This window comes from Thamnophis sirtalis, unplaced genomic scaffold, assembly GCF_051295495.1.
Source record: "Thamnophis sirtalis isolate CommonGarterSnake01/CBP01778 unplaced genomic scaffold, rThaSir2_p1.2 scaffold_5, whole genome shotgun sequence".
NCBI classification, from domain to species: Eukaryota; Metazoa; Chordata; class Lepidosauria; order Squamata; family Natricidae; genus Thamnophis; species Thamnophis sirtalis.
Window position 1 is genome coordinate 95711751 of NW_028261385.1, and position 23981 is coordinate 95735731.

General features: G+C 40.8%; 1 protein-coding gene across 2 annotated transcripts in view; it reads left to right on the plus strand.

Annotated features, from left to right (window-relative positions):
- PSD3 (pleckstrin and Sec7 domain containing 3) overlaps positions 1-23981 on the plus strand; it is a 206040-nt gene that overhangs the window by 12645 nt on the left and 169414 nt on the right. Inside the window, exons 1-2 of one of the 2 annotated variants that reach the window (XM_014055022.2) lie at positions 9449-9534; positions 17514-18537. In XM_014055022.2, coding sequence (XP_013910497.2) covers positions 9504-9534; positions 17514-18537 — 1055 coding nt within the window. In that variant the 5' untranslated portion in view covers positions 9449-9503. Of the gene's footprint in view, positions 1-9448; positions 9535-17513; positions 18538-23981 lie in introns of those variants that run through there. The other variant, XM_014055021.2, reaches the window with a different exon arrangement.

The window sequence follows — 23981 nt, forward strand, 5'->3', positions numbered from 1 at the left end:
GTGTTTAAGCATTGGCAAAGTTTGTCAGTCTTGTGGAATGAACTTCCTAATACCACCTCCCACAGGCACACAGAGCCACTCATTCTTTTAAAAAAAATTGAAGAAAGAAGTTTAGCTCATGAAAACTAAAAGGGCATTTATTCTAAATGAATGGAGAAGAAAGACGCCATTGATTCTTTGGGGAGATTGTAAAAACATTGATTTTTCAAGTGAAAAAAATCTCCAAAGTGCCTCATAAGAAATATTTGCCTACTTTCAGGGCTTGGCTGGTGCCAGGCAGCGTTTTTAATGTGAAATTTGTTTATGGAACACTTTTGACTGAAATTATTCTACTAAGTCAACCTCTTCTTCGGAAATCATAGCACTCTAAATGTGGTGCCCAGGATACAAATCAGTGTAGATGGGAAGAGAAGGACAGCTGTGATTAGACAACTTAATAGTAGGGATTTTAAAGTAACTAAGTAAAATAGTTGGTCAGTCATTTGTCTTTTAATTGGTTGCTTAAGCTAATATTCATAGTCCCAACAACGTGGACATTTCTTGGAGACATAGAAGAAAATGCAAGAAAACTTACGCAATAAACCAACTTTGTCAGTGAAGAAAATTTATGGATTTGCCTGCTTAAAGTTTTTTAGCAGCAGCAAGCCATCATTAACCAAAATATCACTGATAAAAATAGCTCTCATTGATCACCTGACCAGTAATTTTTCTTTAAGGATTTTTCTTCTGCTAAAATGTCATTAACTTATCAGAGATGGTTTCATGTACCCAAACTACTGCTTTGATTTTTTTCCACTTTTTTTTTTCATTTGGGAATTGCACAAATGAAGAAATTCATTTCATTTCTTCTCTTGAAATTTCTGTTTTCTAAATATAATTTCTTTTGAATTAGGTCTGATTTCCTCACTTTGTAAACATAATTGCTTGACATACATTATGCATAATGTATCATTATGTAGAATGTATGTCATATATAAAATCATACATAAAAATCATACATAAAAGGTATCCCTTTTAGTATGAAATGGTTAAATATGCAGGCCTTAGCCAGGTAGTTTTCTAATCCTTTATGCAGACTATTACATCATCAAGAAAAACTATTGAAAAGTAAATATGTATTTATTAATTTCAAAAGGCTGTGCAACTTCCAAGTGATGTGGGGCGGCTTACATAATTAAAAGCGAGAAAACAAATACAGTAAAAAAGAAAATTTTCACATGTGACTGGAGCAAACGTGTATTCACCAAAGGTTCAACAACTGAACCATGATTTAAAGACTTTCCCTTACATGAACACTTGTAAGAAGGGAGCCATATGTATTTCTGGGGGAGGGGGGGTCCTATTCCAGAGAGCAGGCACTGCAACAGAGAAGGTACATTTCCAGGGCCCTTGACAGGTGACAGTGTTGAATAGAAGGGACCTGGAGTGTCTGCCCCCTACCTGATCTCATTAGATGTGCAGAAACCATTGGCTTCTCAGATAACCAAGATCTATGTCATGAAGAATGTTATAGGTGACAAACAGCCCCTTGAATTACACACAGAAGCAAACTGGCAACCTGCAGCTGTCTGCATTTCCATTATCATGGGAACCAGCAGTTAAGCAGTTGCAGTGATGCCAGTTGAAATACCGTAAAGATGATCTCAAGGTTTAATGAATTAAAACAACTAATTACATTATAATTCAATTAAAAGTTTTAATAGACCAACTTTTATTATTAAAGAATGATGTGTTTGTGTATGTGTGTATATACCTGGCAGAATTCATTACATAAAGACAGACAGGTAAAGGTAAAGATTTAGATTTAGATTTGTTTATTTATAGGCCGCCCTTTTCCCTGAGGGGACTCAGGGCGGCTTACAATCAAAAAAGGAAGGGGAGTGTGGGACAATACGAAAAAAGAAATGTGCACAAAGTAAATTAGACAATAAAACTCAACATTCACTCAGCATTCGGGAGGGGCGAAATAAGATTATCCCCAGGCCTGACGGGTTAGCCAGTTCTTGAGGGCTGTGCGGAAGGCCTGGACGGTGGTGAGGGTACGAATCTCCACGGGGAGATTGTTCCATAGTGTCGGAGCCGCAACAGAGAAGGCTCTCCTCCGAGTAGTCGCCAGTCGGCACTGACTGGCGGATGGAATACGGAGGAGGCCAACTCTATGCGATCTGATGAGACGCAGGGAGGTAATCGGCAGAAGGCGGTCTCTCAAATAGCCAGATCCACTACCATGGAGCGCTTTATAGGTGGTGAGTAGGACCTTGAAGTGCACCCGGAGACCAACAGGTAGCCAGTGCAGCTCACGGAGGATCGGTGTTATGTGGGCGAACCGTGATGCGCCCACGATCACTCGCGCGGCCGCATTCTGGACTAGCTGTAGTCTTCGGATGCTCTTCAAGGGCAGCCCCATGTAGAGCACATTACAGTATTCCAGCCTAGAGATCACAAGGGCTCGAGTGACTGTTGTGAGGGCCTCCCGATTCAGGTAGGGCCGCAACTGGCGCACCAGGCGAACCTGGGCAAATGCCCCCCTGGTCACAGCTGAGAGATGGTGGTCAAAAGTTAGCTGTGAATCCAGGAGGACTCCCAAGTTGCGGGCCCTTTCTGAGGGGTTTAAATTTTGTCCCCCCAGCCTGAGTGATGGTATGGTGGTCAAATTTTTGGGAGGGAAACACAACAGCCACTCGGTCTTGTCTGGGTTGAGTATCAGCTTGTTTGCTCTCATCCAGTCTTTAACGGCTTCCAGTCCCCGGTTCATCACGTCCACCGCTTCATTGAGTTGGCACGGGGCGGACAGATACAACTGTGTATCGTCCGCATATTGGTGATATTTTATCCCGTGCCTTCGGATGATCTCGCCCAGCGGTTTCATGTAAATGTTAAATAGTAGGGGGGATAGGACCGACCCCTGCGGCACCCCATAAGTTAGGGGCCTCAGGGACGATCTCTGCCCCCCCACTAACACCGACTGCGACCTGTCCGAGAGATAGGAGGAGAACCACTGCAAGACAGTGCCGCCCACCCCTATCTCCCGCAGTCGTCGCAGAAGGATACCATGGTCGATGGTATCGAAAGCCGCTGAGAGGTCCAGGAGAACTAGGATGGAAGCATGGCCTCCATCCCTAGCTCTCCAGAGATCATCAGTCAAATGTCCCTTCGCACATATATGCTAGTCTTTCCCAACTCTAGGGGGCAGTGCTCATCTCCGTTTCAAAGCCGAAGAGCCAGCACTGTTCAAAGACGTCTCCATGGTCATCTGGCCAGCATGACTAAATGCCAAAAGCACACGGAACACTGTTACCTTCCCACCAAAGGTGATTCCTGTTTTTCTACTTGCATTTTTACATGCTTTCGAACTGCTAGGTTGGCAGAAGGAGGGACAAGTAACAGGATCTCACTCTGTTACGCGACGCTAGGGATTCGAACTGCCAAACTGCCGACCTTTCTGATCGACAAGCTCAGCATCTTAGCCACTGAGCCACTGTGTCCCAAAGACAGATACTGGAGCTTAAAACAGGGTTTCTCAGTCATGGCAACTTTAAAATATTGAAGTCCAACTCCCAGAATGCTGGCTGGGGAATTCTAGGAGCTGAAGTCCACACATATTAATATTACTAATGTTGAGAAACACTGGTCTAAAGTATACAAGAAAACTTTTCAAAGTGTTGGTCCTTTCTAAATGATACAGACATTACAATCATCCACCCATCAGTTTATACCAATATTAAACTTGACAACTTTAAAAGTGTATGGATCTGACTTAGGAACTCTAAGAGTAAAAGTTGACTCACATTAAGGTTGCCAAGATCAAAAACATTTATTTATACCTACAGCCGCAATTTGTCCCTCTGTCCCAACTCCTCTTTATCCCCCGGTTCTGAGACTCTCCCCTTGTAATAAGCTTTTATTCTGATTATCTTAAATATGAGTTAGAGTTTGAAATGGAGAATATTTATAAGTAGAGCACTTTATCCTATATAATACCAGTGGCCACCTTAGTAGGATAGGCAGAAATATTGACCTTCAAAAATTGTTAAGGTTAGCAGGAAAATAATAGTAATTTTCCTCAGAAAAGCAAAATGTTTTGGAAAGAAAATTGATACTTTTACTTTCTTTATACCAAGAGGTTCTGTTAAAACCTTTCACTTTGTTGTTCTAATATTTGTGGTAGGCTTTTAGTGCAATTCAATTGTTCAGATTATTAGTGACACTGATTATTTGATTAAAGCTGGAAACCTTGTTTAATAAAATTTAACAGTGAACACATTTGTTTGGATTGTGGCCAAGAAGTATAAAGCAAGCTGCATTAAAGTGGAGTAAGATTTTAAGCTGCCCCACGTCCCCATAGTTATTAATATATAAAAGTTATTTCTTTAATGCTTGAAGAATTAAATAAAATTCCACCTGAAGTCATATGAGTCACTTAAAACATATTTTTCCTGGTGCTTTGGAATCTGTCTTTGTTCTTGATGACTACAGTACATAGGCAAGTCCCTATAGGTGTTTTGGTAAGATTTTTGGAAACAGACTAATGTTTGGGTTAGAGTGACCCAGCTGGCCTTTTTCCTATAGCAGAACTACCATATGAGATGCACTCCTTCCCCCCCCCAAAAGAGGCTGAAAATTTGGGTGCATCTTATGCTCCGAATGTAGCCCTGTCCACCCGCTGCCCTGCCCCTTCGGCCACCGCACATCCTCTTACTGCCCGCAGAGATTGCCATAGACAATGGCTTGCGTTTTTGGGCTCTGTGCCTCACATTTTCAGCCTCCAAACACTCCTTTTGACACCCGTTCAAGTCTGCAGGGATTGCCAGAGCACATTGCTGCCAATCGCTGCCTCCCTGCATTGCTTTTTTGACTTCTGCGCATCGCGTTTTATGCCTCCGCATTCCCCATTTTTGGCCTCTGTGCATTGCATTTTTGGGTGGCGATTGGCATCCATGTGCTTTGGTGATCCCTGCAGCCTTGAACGGAGCGTTTGGAGGCTGAAAATGCGAGGGGCGAAGCCCAAAATGGCAACCCAGAACAGCTGCTTCTGCGCTTTGCCTGCTTTATTCCCTGGAGCTCCCTGCTACGATCAGCTGTGCTTCTGAAGCTGCTTATCAGCCCCAATGAGCGCTTAACGCACACGCTCACAACCAGCGAACTAATGTGCTGAAGCTGACCAGGCTAAGGCTGCTAGCCAGATGAATACCTGGTAGGCAGTGGCAGATTCCCCCCCCCCCTATTTTCCTCCCCAAAAACTAATGTGTATCCTATACTCTGGAGTGTCTTATACTCCGAAAAAGACAGTATTTAACTCACAGAGATAATAACTGACGAACACTTTGGGGAATGTATCTCTGCAGATTTCTTTCCAAAGCATATTCCTCCGCTGGATGTAGGAATCATACTTAATTGAGGAAACATCTACAGTAAAATAGATAAGAGTTAATTGCATTTCCTTTCCTACCTCCTTAATGAGGTAAGCAACCAGATTGACAAGAGAACTGTGAACCAAATGTGTAGCATAGTGCCAAAGGCTTGGTTTACTGTACATGTTGAGCTATCATCCAGGTGTTTAGAAGTGGTAGATTCATACAATATGAGGAGCTATTGGCAGGCAAACTTCCTTTCGTCTTAGTGTAATGTGTAATTTCATCCAGAGAATCCAAACCTATAGGTTGCCTGCATTTCATTAGGATCTATTCTTCTACCATCCTTGACAGGGTAGAGGAATACAAGATGGAAAGAAAGGAAAACACATTATAAGTTTAACAATGTACAGGTAGCCCTCAATTTATATTCGTTTAGTGGCCATTCAAAGTTACAACGGCACTGAAAAAAAGTGACTTCTGACTGGTTCTCACACTTACGGCTGTTGCAACATCCCCAGAGCCATGGGATCAAAATGCAGGCGCTTGTCAGCTGGCATGTATTTATGACGTTTGTTGTGTCCCCGGGATCACTTGATCACCATTTGCCACTTTCTGACAAGCAAAATCAATGCAGGAAGCCAGATTAGTTCAATGACCACATGATTCACTTAACTGCAGTGATTCCCTTAACAGTTGTGGCAAAAAGTTCGTAAAATGGGGCACAATTCGCTTAACTGTGTTGCTTAGCAAAAGAAATGTATCGGTTTGGGAATAGCAGGGGGGAAAGGATGGGGGGCACAGAAACAGAAAGCAAAGAGTAGTGGGAAGCTTGGTTGGATGGAAGTAGGGCCACTGCCTTAGATGCTTGGTGACCATCAGAAATTCACCTTGGTTTTCCAGAATATGCTGGTGTTCACAACCTGGAGTATCCTAGTACCTTCGCTTCCATGAATTGGGGTGGAAGATGGGACTAAATCTGGGGACACGGTGGCTTAGTGGCTAAGAGTTGCCATGACTGAGAAACCCTGTTTTAGGCTCCATTATCTCTCTTTGGGACACGGTGACTCAGTGGCTAAGACACTGAGCTTGTTGATCAGAAGGTTGACAGTACAGCAGTTTGAATCCCTAGGGCCGCATAACGGAATGAGCTCCTTTTACTTGTCCCAGCTTCTGCCAACCTAGCACTGTAAAAATACAAGTAGAAAAATAGGGACCACCTTAGTGGTAAGATAGCAGTGCTCCGTGGGCCTTCTGTGTTTAGTTAGGCCGGCCACATGACCACAGAGACGTCTTTGGACAGCACTGGCTCTTCGGCTTTGAAACGGAACTGAGCACCGACCTCTAGAGTTGGGAACGACTAGCACATATGTGCGAGGAGAACCTTTACCTTTACCTATGGGAGTAAAACCAGCCCCTTCCCCACCTCATTCTTCCTTTTTTTTTCACCTTGTCTTTCCTTTTATCCTAGAAGTTTGTCAGACTAGTGTGATCGGCTTCAAATACCACCATTATACCAGAGCCGTGTGTCCATGTATCCCCTTCCGCTTCTTTCCATCTCTGGTTTAAAAAGAATAAAAGGAAACCCCCTGTTTCTCAATGTTTATCAAACACGCACATTTCATTTGGCCTTCAATTTCCTTCTCTTCTATGTTTTTGTGACGGCTGGAACTGACAAGGCAGAAAAGGAGAACCCTGAGACCACACCAGATTGTTATATAAACACGGTGTGGGGACCATCAACAGTCCAGACTGCCAAAAGAGCTTCAGGCAGTTTGTTACAAGAAAGAGAAGTTGAGGGGTGGGGGGGGGAGGGGAGAGGGGAAGGGAGAGAAACTGAGGATTTAGACCTCGGGCTCCCACACATGTATATGAGTACGTTCTGTAGAAGCTGATTGTAGTTGCTGTGGCTCTTTAGTTACTGCAATCAAAGTATTTTATCTACTAAAGCTGAGTCCTTGACTTTCCTATGAGAACGGCTGAGTGCAGTTTGAACTCTTAGAGAATTAGAATTATTGCACTGCCCACATTCAATCCTTGATGGTTGTAACTATATTCTCGATTATGCCTGCTTTGTTTTAAAGAAACATTTTTTTCTTAGGTCTTTTGCGCAAGCTGTCCTATGAGACCCAGGTTCAATTGGAAGCAGCCAAAGTTAAAACAATTTGTGGACTGATAAGCCATTGCTATGTCCTGTCTGCTACAAATAATACTAACATGCTTAAATTTATCTGCAGCCACTCCTTGTTCAGTTGCATCCCACAATCCAGCTGCCCTTGCTTGTCTTAATTTATGTGTTCTATAGGCTTTCTCAGGTGTAGCATACAAACCATGCTGCTCATTTTCCAAGAAGAATTAGTGACAATATTTTTATTGGCTCTGTATGCTTTCTGATACCGCTGTATACATTGTATGCTAATGGGACTGTAATTTCTTAGGATAATATAAACATGGGTAGTCCTCGACTTACAACCACAATTGAACCCAAAATTTCTGTTGTTAAGTGAGACATTTGTTAAGTGAGTTTTGATCCATTTTATGACTTTTCCTTGCCATAGCTATTAAGTGAATCACTGCAGTTGATAAGTTAGTAACCTGGTTGTTAAGTAAATCTGGTTCCCCATGGACTTTGCTTATCAGAAGGTTTCAAAAGAGGATCACATGACCCTAGGACACAGCAACGGTCATAAGTTACCAAGCATCTGAATTTTGATCACATCATAGGATTCTGTAAAGATCGTAACTGTGAAAAATGGTGATACGTCACATTTTTCAGTGTTGTTGTAACTTTGAACTAAAGGAACTGTTGTAGGGCGAGGACTACCTATATAAGTCTACTGCTATTGCTATTGCTATTGCTATCAGCAGTATTGTACATTCATTACCAAGCTGGCCATGGAGGAGAAAATCAGTAATGCACTGGACTAAAGCCCAACTACTGGAGTTCTGATATTATTGAAAAAACCTTGAGACCTAGAAATCTGCCCTTTTTCTTTTTATCCGCCGCCTGAATTATCTCCCCAGAAACAATCATGTGCTTTTTGCTTTGCATGCAGTTTCTCAAAGTCCAAATACACATAAACTCATAAATTTCTATCGTTCACCTTGAATTTGGTGTGCACAATTAGGATCCAATCACAAATACCCACAATTAGTTTAGCACAAATCTTTCTTTCTTTCTTCTTTTTCTTTTTTTCTTCTTTTTTTTTTCTTTTCTTTCTTTCTTTCTTTCTTTCTCTCCCTTCCTTCCTTCCTTCTTCCCACCCTCCCCTCTTTTCCTTCCTTCCTTCCTTCCTTCCTTCCTTCCTTCCTTCCTTCCTTCCTTCTTCTTCCTTCTTTCTTTCTTTCTTTCTTTCTTTCTTTTCTTTCTTTCTTTCTTTCTTTCTTTCTTTCTTTCCTTCCTTCCTTCCCTCCCTCCCTCGCTCTCTCCTTCCTTCCTTCCTTCCTTCCTTCCTTCCTTCCTTCCTTCCTTCCCTCCCTCCCTCCCTCCCTCCCTCCCTCCCTCCCTCTTTCTTTCTTTCTTTCTTTCTTTCTTTCTTTCTTTCTTTCTTTCTTTCTTTCTGTATTATTGGAAACAGGGGAGAGCTGTGGGGTGACAAACTGTCCCCTAATCATCTGTATGCTCCTCAAAGAAAGGGCTCAGTTCTGATAAAGTACCTACACTGTCACAGAGCCTCTGCTGCTGAGTAAGACCGAATTTCCAATGTCATTCCATTTTTCTCCTTCTGTGGCTCTTGCTGCTGGTGCCGCTGCTGCTGCAGATATGGAATACAGTTCCCTCTCTTTTCACCGATAGTCATCTCTGCCAGATTAAAAAGAAGAAGAAGAAGAAGAAAGAAAGAAAGAAAGAAAGAAAGAAAGAAGCTTACGGTAGCTCTGCTGCCTTAAGGTAGCCTAGGTGGGCTCGTTTTCAGCTGTAGCAGGAATGCGACTGACTGCAGTTCTTTTTCTCTCCCCCCCCCCCCCCCTTTGATAATGCTCAGAAGGCTTCCATTTACATCACCCTGTGTGCATTGCAGAGCGCCCGTGCGGCTTCTGGCGCTGCCTCAGCCAGGAAATTTGAAACTATGCTGATTCCAGTTGATTTAGAAGGGGCAGCGTTTACCATAAGCTGGGAATCCTTATTAGATACACTGATGATTTCACTGACCAATGGGTAACTGCTGGAGCTACAGTAACCTTTGTGAGTAGTCAGCCTCTGTTCAGACAAATTATATCTGTTTCTTGTTCTTGTTGAGCGGGGTAGGACTTTCTACGGCCCGTGTGCACACTCACAACACAGATGTCAAACCATTTTGTTCATCTCTTTAGCCTTTAGATGTTTTGCTTCCTCAGGGTTGATGACTCTGTCAGTTAAGTGGCCTGCAGCAATTTCTTAACATTTCAATTAGGGGAGGAATTGTTGCAGGCACCACTGATCATGTATACGTCTATATATATGTATAGATACACCTTCCAGTGCTCTGTCAAGTTACGAATTCTTAAGGAGAGATATCGACCCTTAGGAAGGCTGGGGCTACTTCCAAGCTGTGCTTGCTTTATGGCTCACTTTTCTTATGCAGCCGCAGACCTCTGGACTATCTATACGATCAAATGTAGAGGTGGTATGTGTGTATGTGTGCAGAGGGAGGGGGGAAGACAAGGGGGTGGAATCATAACAAAATGGTTACCTGCAGTGGGTTGTGAAGAACTTGCACAGTTCAGTTTTACTATCTGGCTGCCTCCCTGCTTCTCTTGTGGTGAATTAGCATTTGAATCATGTTCCTTTTCTTGGGAGATGGTTATTTTGCGTGGGTTGGGGGGTGGGAAAGGAAGGATTGACGTGATGCGCTTGCTGCTTTAACCAGACATGATGCTCTGTGGCTTGATGGAGAGGGGGAGGGGCATCCCTTAAAGAGCTGGTGGCTTTTTCGAAACTTTGCTGCCTGAGTCCCACATTAGGACTCGTCTCTGGCAATTGCAGAGAACCTTTCAGTCAGTTGTTATTATTATTATCATCACCATCGGTGGGTGGTGAAAAGACTAGTGGTGGTGTGAGGCTGGCACCATCAGGCCACAGAATAGTACTGTTGTGGATTTCGTTTTGTGTGAGTGCATAATCAAGTGGGATGGCCTCATGCATTTGTTTCCAGCTGATAAATAGCCCTTGAATTCTTCTTTAGAGAAGCAAAGTCTTTGCCACAGTGCTTGGCATGAAATAATAATACTGCTTAGTGCTTCTGAGTGCACCAAATGCTTTGCTTTGCATTTTCATTAATTGAGTTGTTAGACTTACTGCCTTAATGTTTCTCAAGGAGCTCAAATGGTGTTTCTCTAGGTCAGTGGTAGTCAACCTGGTCCCTACTGCCCACTAGTGGGCGTTCCAGCATTCATGGTGGGTGGTTGTAGTTTGCTAAAACTCTGCTTTATAAATTTTATAAAGTAAGTTACTTCCCTACTTTATAAATCACCATTAATATGGAACTGGTGGGCGGCTAGAAAATTTTACTACTAACAGAGATACAAAAGTGGGCGGTAGGTATAAAAAGGTTGACTACCCCTGCTCTAGGTTTAGATCTTCCGGTTTCATTCTGACCACAGCCTTGGGAGATAGATTGGCTGAGAGAAAGCAATTAGCCCAAAGAAGTTGGTGAGTTTGAACCTGTTCCCCAAATCCTAATTCCCTGACTGCTGCTCCACTCTGTTTTTAGTAATGAAGGGATGCAGTGGGATGAAGATCTACTGGGATTCAGGTCCCTGTTTCCCTGAAAATAAGACTTCTCTGGATAATAAGCCCAATCAGGCTTTTGAGCGCATGTGCTAAAAATACGCCCTCCCCCCAAAATAAGCCCTCCCTGAAAATATTGCAACACAGCAGCAGTCATGAGGTGACCACACTCGTTGCTCCTGCACCTCAAAAATAATAAGATCTCCCTGGAAATAAGGCCAAGCGCTTATTTGGGGGGGTTCAAAAGAAAATAAGACCCTGTCTTATTTTGGGGGAAACACAGTAGTCCCCAACTTACAACCATACGCTTAGTGGCCATTGACACAATGGCCCTGAAAAAAGTGACATGACCATTTTTCACACTTTTGAATATTACTACATCCCCCATGGTCATGTGACCAAAATTCAGATTCTTGGCAACGGACGAAGGTTGCAATGTCCCAGAGTCATTCGATTACTTTTTGCAACCTTCTGACAAGCAATGTTAATGGGGACTCACTGAACAACTCTGTTACTAACTTAACAACTGCAGTGATTCATTTAACAACTATGGCAAGGAATGTGGTAAAATGGGTCAAAATTCACTTAATAACTGTCTTGCTTAGAAACAGAAATTTTGGGCTGAGTTGTGCTCATAAGTCAAGGACTACCTGTATTGGCTTGTCTGTAAGGACTGTGTGAAAGAAGCTTCAATTAACTTTGGGTTTTTCAATTTATAACTGACACGCCATTATATTTATATAAAGAAAAACACTTCTTGATATCTGATAGCTATTGTGCATACTAAGCTATGTGTATAGAAACCAAAACTTCTTTCAGGCTTAAGGGTTTATTAGCCAGAGATCCTATGCTGGGTCTTTCTGTTCCACAAAGCTTTGCTTAGGGCACAGTAAGTTGCTTTTCTACATAACAGTTGCAGGACCAACTTGCACTTAAGATCCTGCTATTAAGGCAACCTTGTTTATTACTTCAGTCCTTAAGCACACAATTAACATTCCACACACCCCTCGGTCTCACCGTCATTCCACATTTTTCAATTGCTTCTACATTCCTGATTGCGTCCAACTAGCTAAAATTTGCAAGTTATGACAAACTCCAAGCCTGCACAATTATACATTTCAACTTCTTAATTTCTAGCAGCTTCACCAGTGTAGAAGTTTATGCAAAACAAAGAACAAAACAAAGCAAAAAAAAAGAAAGAAGAAGTTCATAACACCTTTGTCTTGGCAAGCCACCATTTCACCACATAAATGAATAACATATATTCAAAGTAGAAATAATAAAATGACCTCCTGTAATGAGAAGTTGACACTTGGCATATGTGGAAAAGATGCTATAATGGGTAGCACTAGGCCAGTCTGACTCTGAAGCTGCCATACAGATAATCCTCAATTTGCAACCACAATTTGAGGCTGGAATTTCTGTCACAAGTTAGTTTGTAAGTTAAATCAGTTGTAAGCTGATTTTACAAGAATTTTTACAGTGATCGTTAGGTGACTCACGCAATTGTTAAGCAAATTATGTGATTTGTTGAATGAATTGACCTTCCCCAATGAGTGTTTTTTGCTGGAAATTGACAAGAAAGGTTGCAAATTGGATCATACAGTTGCAGGACATAAAAACCAGCTGTAAATGCGAGCTGGTTGTTAAGTGCCCAAATTGCAATCTCATGACTATGAGAGTGGTACAATGGTTGTAAGCGGAAATAAGTCACATTTTTGAGGCCATCATAACTCTGAATGATGATTATTAAAATGTTTATCAGTCAAGGGTCACCTGTACTGATTTCTAATCTCATTGCCACTCCTTACCCACCCTATTCCATTCCTGTCTGGATGCCTTGCACTTCTTCCCTTTAGGAAAGACACAGTGGTGGGTTCCGGATCCCATTGCAACCGGTATGGTGCAACGGGGCTGGGTGTCCACCACATGTATGCACGCAGCATGCGCACAGCGCGTGCATACGTACTTACCATCCGCGATGCTCCAGCTCCTTGGCAGAGCATCGCACAGGTGCCGTACGCTCCATGCGTGTGCTCATAAGCCCTGATTGGCTCAAATACAGGTAAGGAGGGTGGATGGGCGGGTGGATGGGCGGGTGGGCCCTCCAGAGCATCGTATGGAACCATTTATTTCCCCCCACCCCAAGAGTCCCAGCATAGATGGGTGTTATAGTGATCACCAAGTGGTGGTCTGTGAGAAAATTTTGGTGGTCCGCAGAAAAATTGTTTGCATTTTTTATATTGCACTAAATCAGGGGTCCTCAAACTACGGCCCCTGGGACGGATACATGCAATGAAAATTTGTGTTGCTGCAGAGAGTCTCTCCCTTCGGGGTCTTTTTGTGTGGGTCAGGGGTGGGGGAGAAATTCCGACTTGTGTTCTGCTTCAGCTGAGGTGCTTCTGCTGAGCCTCCTTCTTGGTCAGATCCAATTTGAACTGAGCCAGCTGTTTTGCCAACTCTTTCTCATGGTGGCTGCTTAGCTCCAACAACTGCTTCCTATTGGGGCCCTAAGGAGCCCGGGCGAGGAGGGAGGAGTGGCTGGGAGGGGCAAGTAGAGACTGACAAGGCACCCCTTGATGTGAGTGACATTGAGTTGGCCATGCCTACTCAACCACATGACCACCTAGCCACGCCCAGCCATCCTGTCATTAGGCAGATCATATTAGTAGTCTGCCGGATTTAAAATTATGAATTTAGTGGTCCCTGAGGTCTGAAAGGTTGGTGACCCCTGTTATAGATGATTTCCTCCCATCCCAAATACTGCAGGAGGATAGGCCTGTTTAACCATAAAAAAGATAAGTTTCCTACTCTGGATTTAGTGGGAGCCCTTTTGCTGGCCTTTAACAATGACTTCCTATAGGATTTCCTCAAGGAAAAGATGGGATGGGAGGCTTGATTTTGAAGTGACCAGGTAGCAATGCTTGTCTGCATTTTGAAATCACACTTCCTTGCTCTTTGGCATTCAGCCATTCTCTGTATTTTGCTGCTCCCTGCAGCTTGATTGTAGTTTTGGCTTAAGCATAGCCACAAAAAGTGTTTTAAAACAGCAGGCTGGTGTCTTCAGCACATGTTTTTCCATGTGGACTATTCTTTAAAGAACCACCCTCTCCCCAACCTAGCAGGTGAATGCAGATGGGATGGAGTGGATTTATGCATGAAGACAAAGAAAAGTAACAAGGATGGAAAAATGGACTGATCTGTTCACTTGTATGGATGACCTGCAGTGAAAGGGATGCATGTGGGAATCTGCCAAGTACGGCTGCTCTTTTTTCCGATTGCTTTGGCTTTTCACCTGCTTCAGATTCCGGTTGGATAAAATCAATTACAAAATATGTCCTTTGATGTAAATTGGATTCTAATTGTTTTCTTCTTGAGAGGTTTTATTTAAAAAAAGGCAAAGACACAACCTAATTAGCAATCATAACGTTCCTGTTAACAGCAGCATAATGGAAATGAGAAATAATAGATTTTGTCAGCCCTGCAAATAGTGTAAATGAATGCACCAATGAACCTTCAGCTGTTGTTAGAGGAGAATCATTTTAGTTTATAGTAACCAAAAAAATCAAGAGGACATTTTTTCCAACTAATAAATCATGCTAAAACAAATACTGTACTTTTCCATTAGCTGCAGCTTGCTTTTTATGAAGGAAACTGCAGCTCACCAAAGAGCTTATGCTTTTAATAAAACGTTAGTTGAAAAGGAGCTACTAGATTTCTTTTCTATTTTTTAGGCTGTCCAAGGCAAATGGGGAAGATTACTGACTAAAGAATAAGAGGTGTGGGAAACAAATCTAGACAAAAAGGAACAAAAAATAAACTCCAAAAGTCCCTGCTCTAAAATTTGATTGTATTGTTATCTCACCAAAGAATAATTCTCTGAATTCAACTATACTTTAGTCTTTTGGGTTTTGCAATTTTATATTTTGGTTTTTCTTCTTTTATGATTTGGAAGGGAACTTAATTATTCTCTGATGAGACCTGTCTCTACCAGTAGTAGTATCTTCGCTGATGTGCATGAAGAAGCAGCCATTGATGTATTTTTCCCCCTAAACTTTGTTCTGCTTGGCAAAGGTGCTGTCTTTATTACAAGCACAATTTGGTATAGTCATTAAGGTGCTGTCCTAGAAACTAGGAGACTATGAGTTCTAGTCCTACCTTAGGCATGAAAGTTGGCTAGGTGACTTTGGGTCAGTCACTCTCTTTCAGCCTTGTGTTTGCTGCCTTGAGTTACATACAAAGCAATAAAAGAGGTGTAAAAATCTAATAAATAAATAAAATAGAAAGAAAGCATTACATCTTTTCTCTCAGTATTCAGGTGGCTCCCAATAAAGAATGATAATCTCTGACAATTAAAGAAGAATTGAAATATAAGTTATTTCTAATATAATAGCTGATGGAGCTCTAGGAATGGTAAGATATGTGTAGGCCTGTGTTGGCTAACCTTTTCAGCAATGAGTGCTGAAACGGGAGTGTGTGTATGTGTGGGAGCGCCGGAAACTGGAAGAGAAGGTCCCCGGTGCGCATGCATGCACCGGTAAGCTGAGCTTCCGGTTTCTGGCATGCACAGGAACGTCGAACACCTGGTCTTCTGGTTTTGCACCTGCATGCACATGCAAAGACCAGTTGCCCGGCGCATATGTGTGCCCTGGAAACTGGAAGCTCAGCTTCTCAGTGCCCGCATCCGTGCCAGATATCTGCTCTTCCAGTTTCCGGCACTCCCGAATGCACAAAGACCATCTGGCCAGTGCACATATGCACTCTGGAACCTGGAAGAGGAATGGGCAACAGCTGGGGTGCCCAGAGAGATAACTCTGCGTGCCACATCCAGCACACGTACCATAAGTTCACCATCACGGGTCTAGGGTATACATGGTGAAAGAATAAGTATTGATTCTTAATAATGTTATGAGAAACATTTGGATGTAATAGTTAAGGTACTATGCTAAAGATCCAGGCACTATGAGTCTTGCCTTAGGCACAAAACAAGCTGGGCAACCTCATTCTCTTAGCCCTAGAAAGGAAGCAATGGCAAACCACTTCTAAAAAAACTTTTCCAAGAAACTGCAGGATAATTTTCACCAGTCCCAGAAACAAAGTAGAACAAAGCTGCCTACAGTCTAAGTCACACTATGGACAATTTTGTCCTGAACTATTTTCTTCATAAAACCTTAAGCATACATAGAAGCACATAAAATCATACGTTGTAAATGAGCATTTGCAGTTTAAATACAATGATTGTGTACTGATAGAAATGAATGGATAATACGGTTGGCTTTGATCAATATAGCTTTGTGGTTACATGGATATGATCAAATAACTTTCATAAATTAGGTAATGTGTTGGCAACCTGAGGGCTGCGTGCAGCTTCCAGCACTCCATTTGCGACCCCAAGAATCCCAAAATAGGCACTTCAAAACTGCAGTGGTGAGTGTGGGTTAATTTTCAGTCATATTCAGTGATCAAAACTCTAAAACAGTGGTAGTCAACCTGGTCCCTACTGCCCACTAGAGGGCGTTCCAGCTTTCATGGTGGGAGTTAGGGATTGCTGTAACTCTGCTTTATAAATTTTATAAAGTAAAGTTATTTCCCTACTTTATAAATCACCATTACTGTGGAACCGGAGGGGGTGTGTGTCAGAAAATTTACTACTAACAGAGATACAAAAGTGGGCGGTAGGTATAAAAAGGTTGACTACCCCTGCTCTAAAATAAGGATAGGCGTGAAGATGAAGACCTTGGTGATGGAGAAAAGCAACCTAGCCCACTCTTAACTTCTCTCAAAACCCCAGAACCGTAAAAGAACACTTTTCTTTAGAAATAACATTTCCATGTTTTCGGAAGACTTAGACTGAACTGCTGAGTTGTTGAAATATTACGCTTCAGTCTCCGACTTGTAAAGATTTCCTGCCTCTGCCTTAGGATAAAGGCATTCAATAATTATAGTGTGATGACACTCAGCATGTTCCATTGGCTTCTTCATACATGCAGCTTATAAATTGCTTTCCAGTTATGAAATTACCCATTTCTGCTGTGAAATTCTCTATCATAGTACTGACTGTGTGAGCTTTATAGGGCAAAGGATCTTTTTTCTTGCCATCAAGTGTGTGATTTATGAAATTAGTTAATGAATTAGAGTTTCCTTCAAAAGAGTCTTCGTCATTTTGGTCTACTGTGAATCTTCTGTTAAGAGTCCCAAAGCTCCCTATGAGCAGGATTTAACATTAAATGAATATATTTCAATATGTGCTTTAGCTACCTTGACTTGGAAAGTTTTTTATCCAAAATATAGCGTGCCTTAAAGGCAAGCCTGGAAAGAAAGATTAAATTAAAAATGACATAATGCCAAAGAGGCCAAAACACATCACTGTTTCCATTTAGGAAAAGAGTAGGCACAATATTGCTAATGGAATTAAGTGGTTGCCTTTTTCTTTTGCTCTCTATTTATTTTTGCAGGTAGCCATGGAGGTAGCGCTCTTCTCCCACAAAACATCAATGAATTCCCGGAGTACGGGTCTGTAGAAGCCCAGACGCTGGAGAAATCATCTGAGATTCATGGGGAAGATATAAGTGCTTTGGATGGACATCTGAGTGATCAGATGCTCTGCGAACCTTATGAAAATGGCAGTTCTGGTGATGGAATGGAAACAGCTTCTGAAACATTGCAAAGCCTGTCCAAAGAAAAAGAACACGCTCAGCTTCTTGACAAACAGAGTGAGATTTCTGAAGATTTAGAATCAGAAAAGGCCAAGGATGAAGACAGTAAAGTTCCTGGTTCAGAGATGCAGATGGAAAGCGAGAGAAGGTCTGGGACAGCAGTTGAAGAGGCAGCTAGGGAAAAAATTCTTGCAGGCCAGGAAAAGCCTTCAGAAATGCCTCTTCCATCTGATTTAATGGCAGAGAGGAAATTGTACTGGATCACGGAGGAAGACTCTATGATCTTAGCCATGGAAGTTCAGCCTGCGATCTTTCCAACTTCTGGTGGTGGAACTAAGGAAGCCCAGAAAATATGTGAAAGGAGTAGTTACACACCTTTGGCTGGTCCGAAGGATGAAAACCTGGGCATTGATGGTGGTGTCGGAGATGCCTGGGCAGAATTTGAACGGGAGTTTGCCATGGGTGATGAAGAAAAAGCAGAACCGCTCCCCGAGAGGAGGATATCAAAAGAGACAGCAACAAACAAACATGTGGAATTTCAAGGGGTGGAAATTCTTTGGATACAAAAAGCCGAGGAACAGAAAGAAAAGGGACACTCTGAAATAGAGAGTGGAGAAAGGAGAACTTTCTCCAACTTGTCAAACCATCACACATCATACATTCCTCCAACAGGATTAATTGGCTTGCCTGATCGCCCTTGGAATGTATCCTGGAAAAACCTCAAATCACTGACAACCTCGACAAGAGGTGAAGAAGGTGAAGCCTCTGGAACTAAAAAAAAGGATTGGGCTCAGGAAGGACAGCCTGGGCCAGACAAGGACAGGTAACAACATTTACTAGTACTAATGTTTAATGCAAGGGGAAGTAGAGAACATATTGATAACATTGATTTCTTTAATCATTTAGGAATTTGCTGATATGTGGTCCCATCATTGTTCTGAGATGGAGAGGACATGATATTTCAAATTTGGTAGTGCTGCTCCACACAAACTACGCAAAGTGGAGCAAAGTACTATTTATAGCAACTGTACATAAACAACAGTAATCAGAAAATCACATCATACAAAGCTTTTTCACAACTGTAGACCAGTAGTAGTCAACCTGGTCCCTACCGCCCACTAGTGGGCGTTCCAGCTTTCATGGTGGGCGGTAGGGGTTTTGTCCGATGCTGAAGCACTTTCCTTTTTTAAAATTTAATTGACTTTAAAAAAAAATTCATAGCATTATTTAAAAATTTCCATTAGGTTTTCATAAAATCATCATTACTGTGAAACTGGTGGGCGGTTAGAAAATTTTATTACTAACAGAGATACAAAAGTGGGCGGTAGGTATAAAAAGGTTGACTACCCCTGCTATAGACAGATAAGAAACCTAGTTTACCCTGGTTGGAAACCGGAGATATAGTTGTGTAAAACAAATGCAATGGCTGAGCCTCTGGCAGTGGAGGGCATTGCACAATTTCTCTGGGGTCCTTGAAAGTAACTTTCAAGTGAAGAACCTTCCATAAAGTCACATGCTGTAGGAGAATTTACTATTGAACCTTAGTTAACTAGATTCTTGTGTATAGGCCTGAGCAATAAATCTTCCTAACTGCAACTGAACCTACGGTGCTGATTCCTTGCTCCTGACAATAATCTAGTCAACAAACGGTCAGTATTAAATTGGCATCAGATAAGGGTCAGCAAAATTTTAAAAAAGGTTGGACTTAAATTGTTCGTGGGAATGTAACGACGCTAAACTGATGACTCGCTTAACTCCTCCTCCTGTTCTCCTTCACATGCATGGGGATGGGATGCATGGAGGAGGGGATATATTTTGCAATATGAAGGTCCTGCAAGTTTGAAGACCTTTCCATGAGTGAGAGAACTAGTATAGGGACCAGCTGAATCAGGATAAATGCACTGAGAAAGATGGGAAATTTCCAGAAACTTCTATAAGCCTTCTTTTAAAAAAAAAGATAGAAGCAGTTAAAGTATTTTACTGGTCTATTCCCAGTAGAGTTCTTAAAAGGATTGGGGAGTTGGCAGTTGCTCATCATAGCAGCCCCTTAAACCAACCATTAGAGAATCAATATTAGTAGCTATTTTGACTAGGAGGATGAATATGTAACACATCACCTTCATATTTAACCATCGCAGTAATTTTCAAATTATTTTGTGAAATTGCCTCACCGATTCTTCCAAATCTTGTTTTTTTTTTAAAAAAACCCATGTTTGTACCATATGCCGATGTGTTAAGTGTTAATATGCTTTGTGCATTTAAAAACAAGTACTACTTCTCCTCAATTTACAACAGTTCATTTTGTGACCGTTCTGAAAAAAAGGGACTTATGACCATTTTTCACTTATGACCATTGTAGCATCCCTCGGTCACATGATCAAAGATCAGATGGTTGACAAGTGATTCATATTTATGATGGTTGCAGTGTCCTGGGACCATGTGATCAATTTTTGCGACCTTCTGACAATCTGGGGACTCCAGATTGACTTAATAACCATGTTACTAACTTTACAAATGCAATCATTCACTTAACTATTGTGGCAAGAAAACTGTAACATGAGACAAACACGTAAATGTTTCACTTAGCAACATCAATTTTGAGTTCAATTGTGGTCGTAACTCATGGACTATTTGTACTGTAATTTGCATGTTCTGAACAATGGTTTGGCTTTGTTTTTTTTAAAAAAAAATAATTTGATCAAAACAAAAGAATAGAATAAATTGCTACACAAGAGAAAAAAGGAGGAGAGAAGACAGAGTGGTCGAAGTATAAAATATAAATAAATGAAGGATTTGCATTTATCATAAAGTTTAAATTAGTTAAATGTGTAGAACTAGGTTCATTATATCACTTTAACTAAAAAAATCTCTGTAAAACTCTAAATATTAATGTTAACATTGATATCACCATTATTTGTTAATTTTTCCAAAAAATACTGTAAATATATATAATCATGTAGAAAAAAAAGAGAGGAAAAGAAAAAAAATAAAATAATTTTAACAAAGAGAAAATTCAGTAGAAACAATAGAAAGCTGTTTCAAATTCTCTCCCAATGTATCCAACTAACAATTGGGTCATCATATTGAAATTGCTTTTAATAACTGTTTTTATGTCAATTATTTCCCCCTCAAAAACCATACTCTATGAGTTTATCTTGTGGACTGACATCTAGAGCCATTCTTGCTTAAATGTAGACAAACTTCTATTTTGTGCTTTTGCTTTGAAAATCCTTGGATTCTTCTATCGCAGCAACAGTAAAGCTTGAATGTACAGCAACAAATTTTGATCCCATGCCAGCCACAGGACTCTGTTTGAAATGCTAAATGCAACTGCCTTTGCTCCTTTTCAATTATTTTGGCTGTTCTGGCAGTTTGGCACAGGCCAACATGTTCAATCGTGGGATTACTGTCAGCAGAATGGGAAATTGAGAAGTCAAAGAGGAAACTAGAATGATCATCCGTGAATATATGTGCAAGGGAAGAGGTTTTTCCGCATGGCTTTTGAGACAACTCCGAGAATCTATGTGCTGAAGCATCTCTATATTAGAAGCATTTTAGTTTAACTTTGGCCAATTTAGTGCTCTTTCAGTATATCGGACAACCAATATAACCGGCAGTATTGGCTGGGGATCTTAAATAATCTTAACAGATCAGGCAAAATCCCAGTTGAGACAAGTCTTGATTTGGATGCTAGCTTGGTTTTCATTTAAAAACCACCACCTTCACTTAACAACTGCCACAAAAAGTCATAAAATCAGGATTGTAACATGATAATCTGTTTAATGACATGGTTTAACAACCATAATCCTGAGCTCAATTATGCTGTAAACCAAAGACTGCGTGTAACTACTACAAATCCACAATATTCTGCATCATCTCAGCCACTTTGTGACACATTAGGAATGTTGGAAGGATATTATGGGCTTTCTCCTAAAATGATTGCTGGGTGGAAAGGCTGGTCCATTCACAAAAGGGCTGCCATGGGGGAGATTAAAAATTGCAAAGCACTGACTTCCCAGAATATTACTTACAACCTGTTTTTTGTCTCTTTCACACAGGATGCTCTCTGCTCTTCATACTTTATGTTTGGTTTAAGTGTACTTCCAAACCCTGAGCTGTAGCTGTGCATCACTTTTATTTCTTAAGAATATTTCATGTTTGGTACTTAATAAAGTTTTATGAATGAATATGATGCTGAAAGCATCATGCCAACCTGACAGCATGCCATTTTGCGATTTTTGAAAAAAAAAAAAGAATTTTTTAAGTCATATAAAAAGATAACTGGATAGATAACTTAGTTGGTACCAAGAGAGGCATTTATGGTCACTTAGAATAAGACTTTGTCTCCATTTGCCTTTAATTTCAGAATTAGATAATCTATAGTCCCAATAGATTTTTCCTCCTACAACTCCCACAATTCTTTTCTTTGTCTATGCTTATGGTACCCAGATTTGATGGAAATTGCTTTAGAGAGCTGAATAATATTAAGCTGCCTGTAGAAACACAAAAACCATTATTCCGGAACTAAGAAGATAAATCTCCATTATATCCTTAGTCCATGTGCCTATTAAGGGGTTCCCTTAATGAAGTGTTCCCACTTTTTACTCAGCTCAAGCTCTCTTCTTTCCTAAGATAAACTGTTTTGCTGTTCTAACAAGCAGATGGGGTCATTATACTATGAATGATTTATTAGTATGTTCTTTAATCACAGTTTGCATAAATAGGTTTTAATTTACATGGTAAGTAAACATTTAATGATATAAACAAAATGTAGAAATGAGTAATGTGATAAATTTAATTGTAAACACAACGGCAGGAGTCTTGACTGTAACGTACCTTAGTTAAATTGTTCTAATAACTAGCTTTCTGGATGCCATAGCAACTGCTTTATCAGTATTAAGTGGGCTCTGCTATGACTAAGCATGGGTTGGCTTTTCTTTACAAAATGAGGGATGTGGATTATACTGCTTACCATCATAGAATATCTCATGAGAATAATTTTTATTTGATCTAATAATTAAATGGATGAAAGGATTTTCCAAGTCACTTACCCCAATAACAATTTATAGTTGGTGTAAGGATAATAATTTGATACACATATAAAACAGAGCAGTGATTTACTTAACATAACTGTCAGTAACAGGAAATTGGGAGCCAGAGTTAGATTAAAAATGAATATGTTTATTTCATGCTGCCTCTAAACCAGGGGTAGTCAACCTTTTTATACCTACCACCCACTTTTGTATCTTTGTTAGTAGTAAAATTTTCTAACCGCCCACTGGTTCCACAGTAATGGTGATTTATAAAGTAGGGAAGTAACTTTATTTTATAAAATTTATAAAGCAGAGTTACAGCAAATCCCTACCGCCCACCATGAAAGCTGGAACGCCCACTAGTGGGCAGTAGGGACCAGGTTGACTACCAATGCTCTAAACAAAAACCGAAACTATTAGCGGTCAAGGCAAATTGCCATAGATAAGAGAATTCAACAGAATTCAGGGAAGAAGACTTTGTAACCAATCGGCACACTATGTGTAATTGAAGAGGCTTTTATGTTATATGTGTTGTATGTTTGTGTTTGTCTGAAAATAAAAATTGTATTAAAAAAAGAATTCAGGGAAGAATGAACAGATCTCGGTGGGTGTGAAGAGTCTCTAAACTGATGATGCACTTGACTTGGCTCAACCTGGTCATCTACAATAACTGAGCCATAGTTAGCTGATTTGATAAGTGGAAAATCATGAACCAAAGCCTATTCAATTATGGCTTAGTATGACTTCTGAGTTCATACATATTATGTCAGGGTATTTTTTTAAATAAACCATAAGAAGTCAAGCTAAACCTGTTAGTTTTAGCTTCATGTATGAATCAGACCAATGATTATGGAAATCATAGAGGAAAAATATAAGGTATCTCCAGTGGTCTTAGTTGTGATGCAATTTAATATTGGCACTTGTGATGCTTTTATTTTGAACATCTAAGATCTTCTTGAATACCATTAGTTAACTAGTTTTGAATCATATTTAAAAGGAAACCCTATTTTCTATTAAGTACTATAAATAACTGAACAGTCCAAGGCCAATTTAAGATTTAGGCCAATCACCAGAGTAGAGGAATGAAAGAATGAGGGCACATCCTTGTGTCTTTTTTCAAAGTCCTCTCTTGATTTTTTAAAAGAACAATTAAGAATTTGAAAGTGTTATGTCACGTGCAGAGCAGTGGTGGGTTCTGGATCCCGTTGTAACTGATACGGTGCAACGGGGCCCG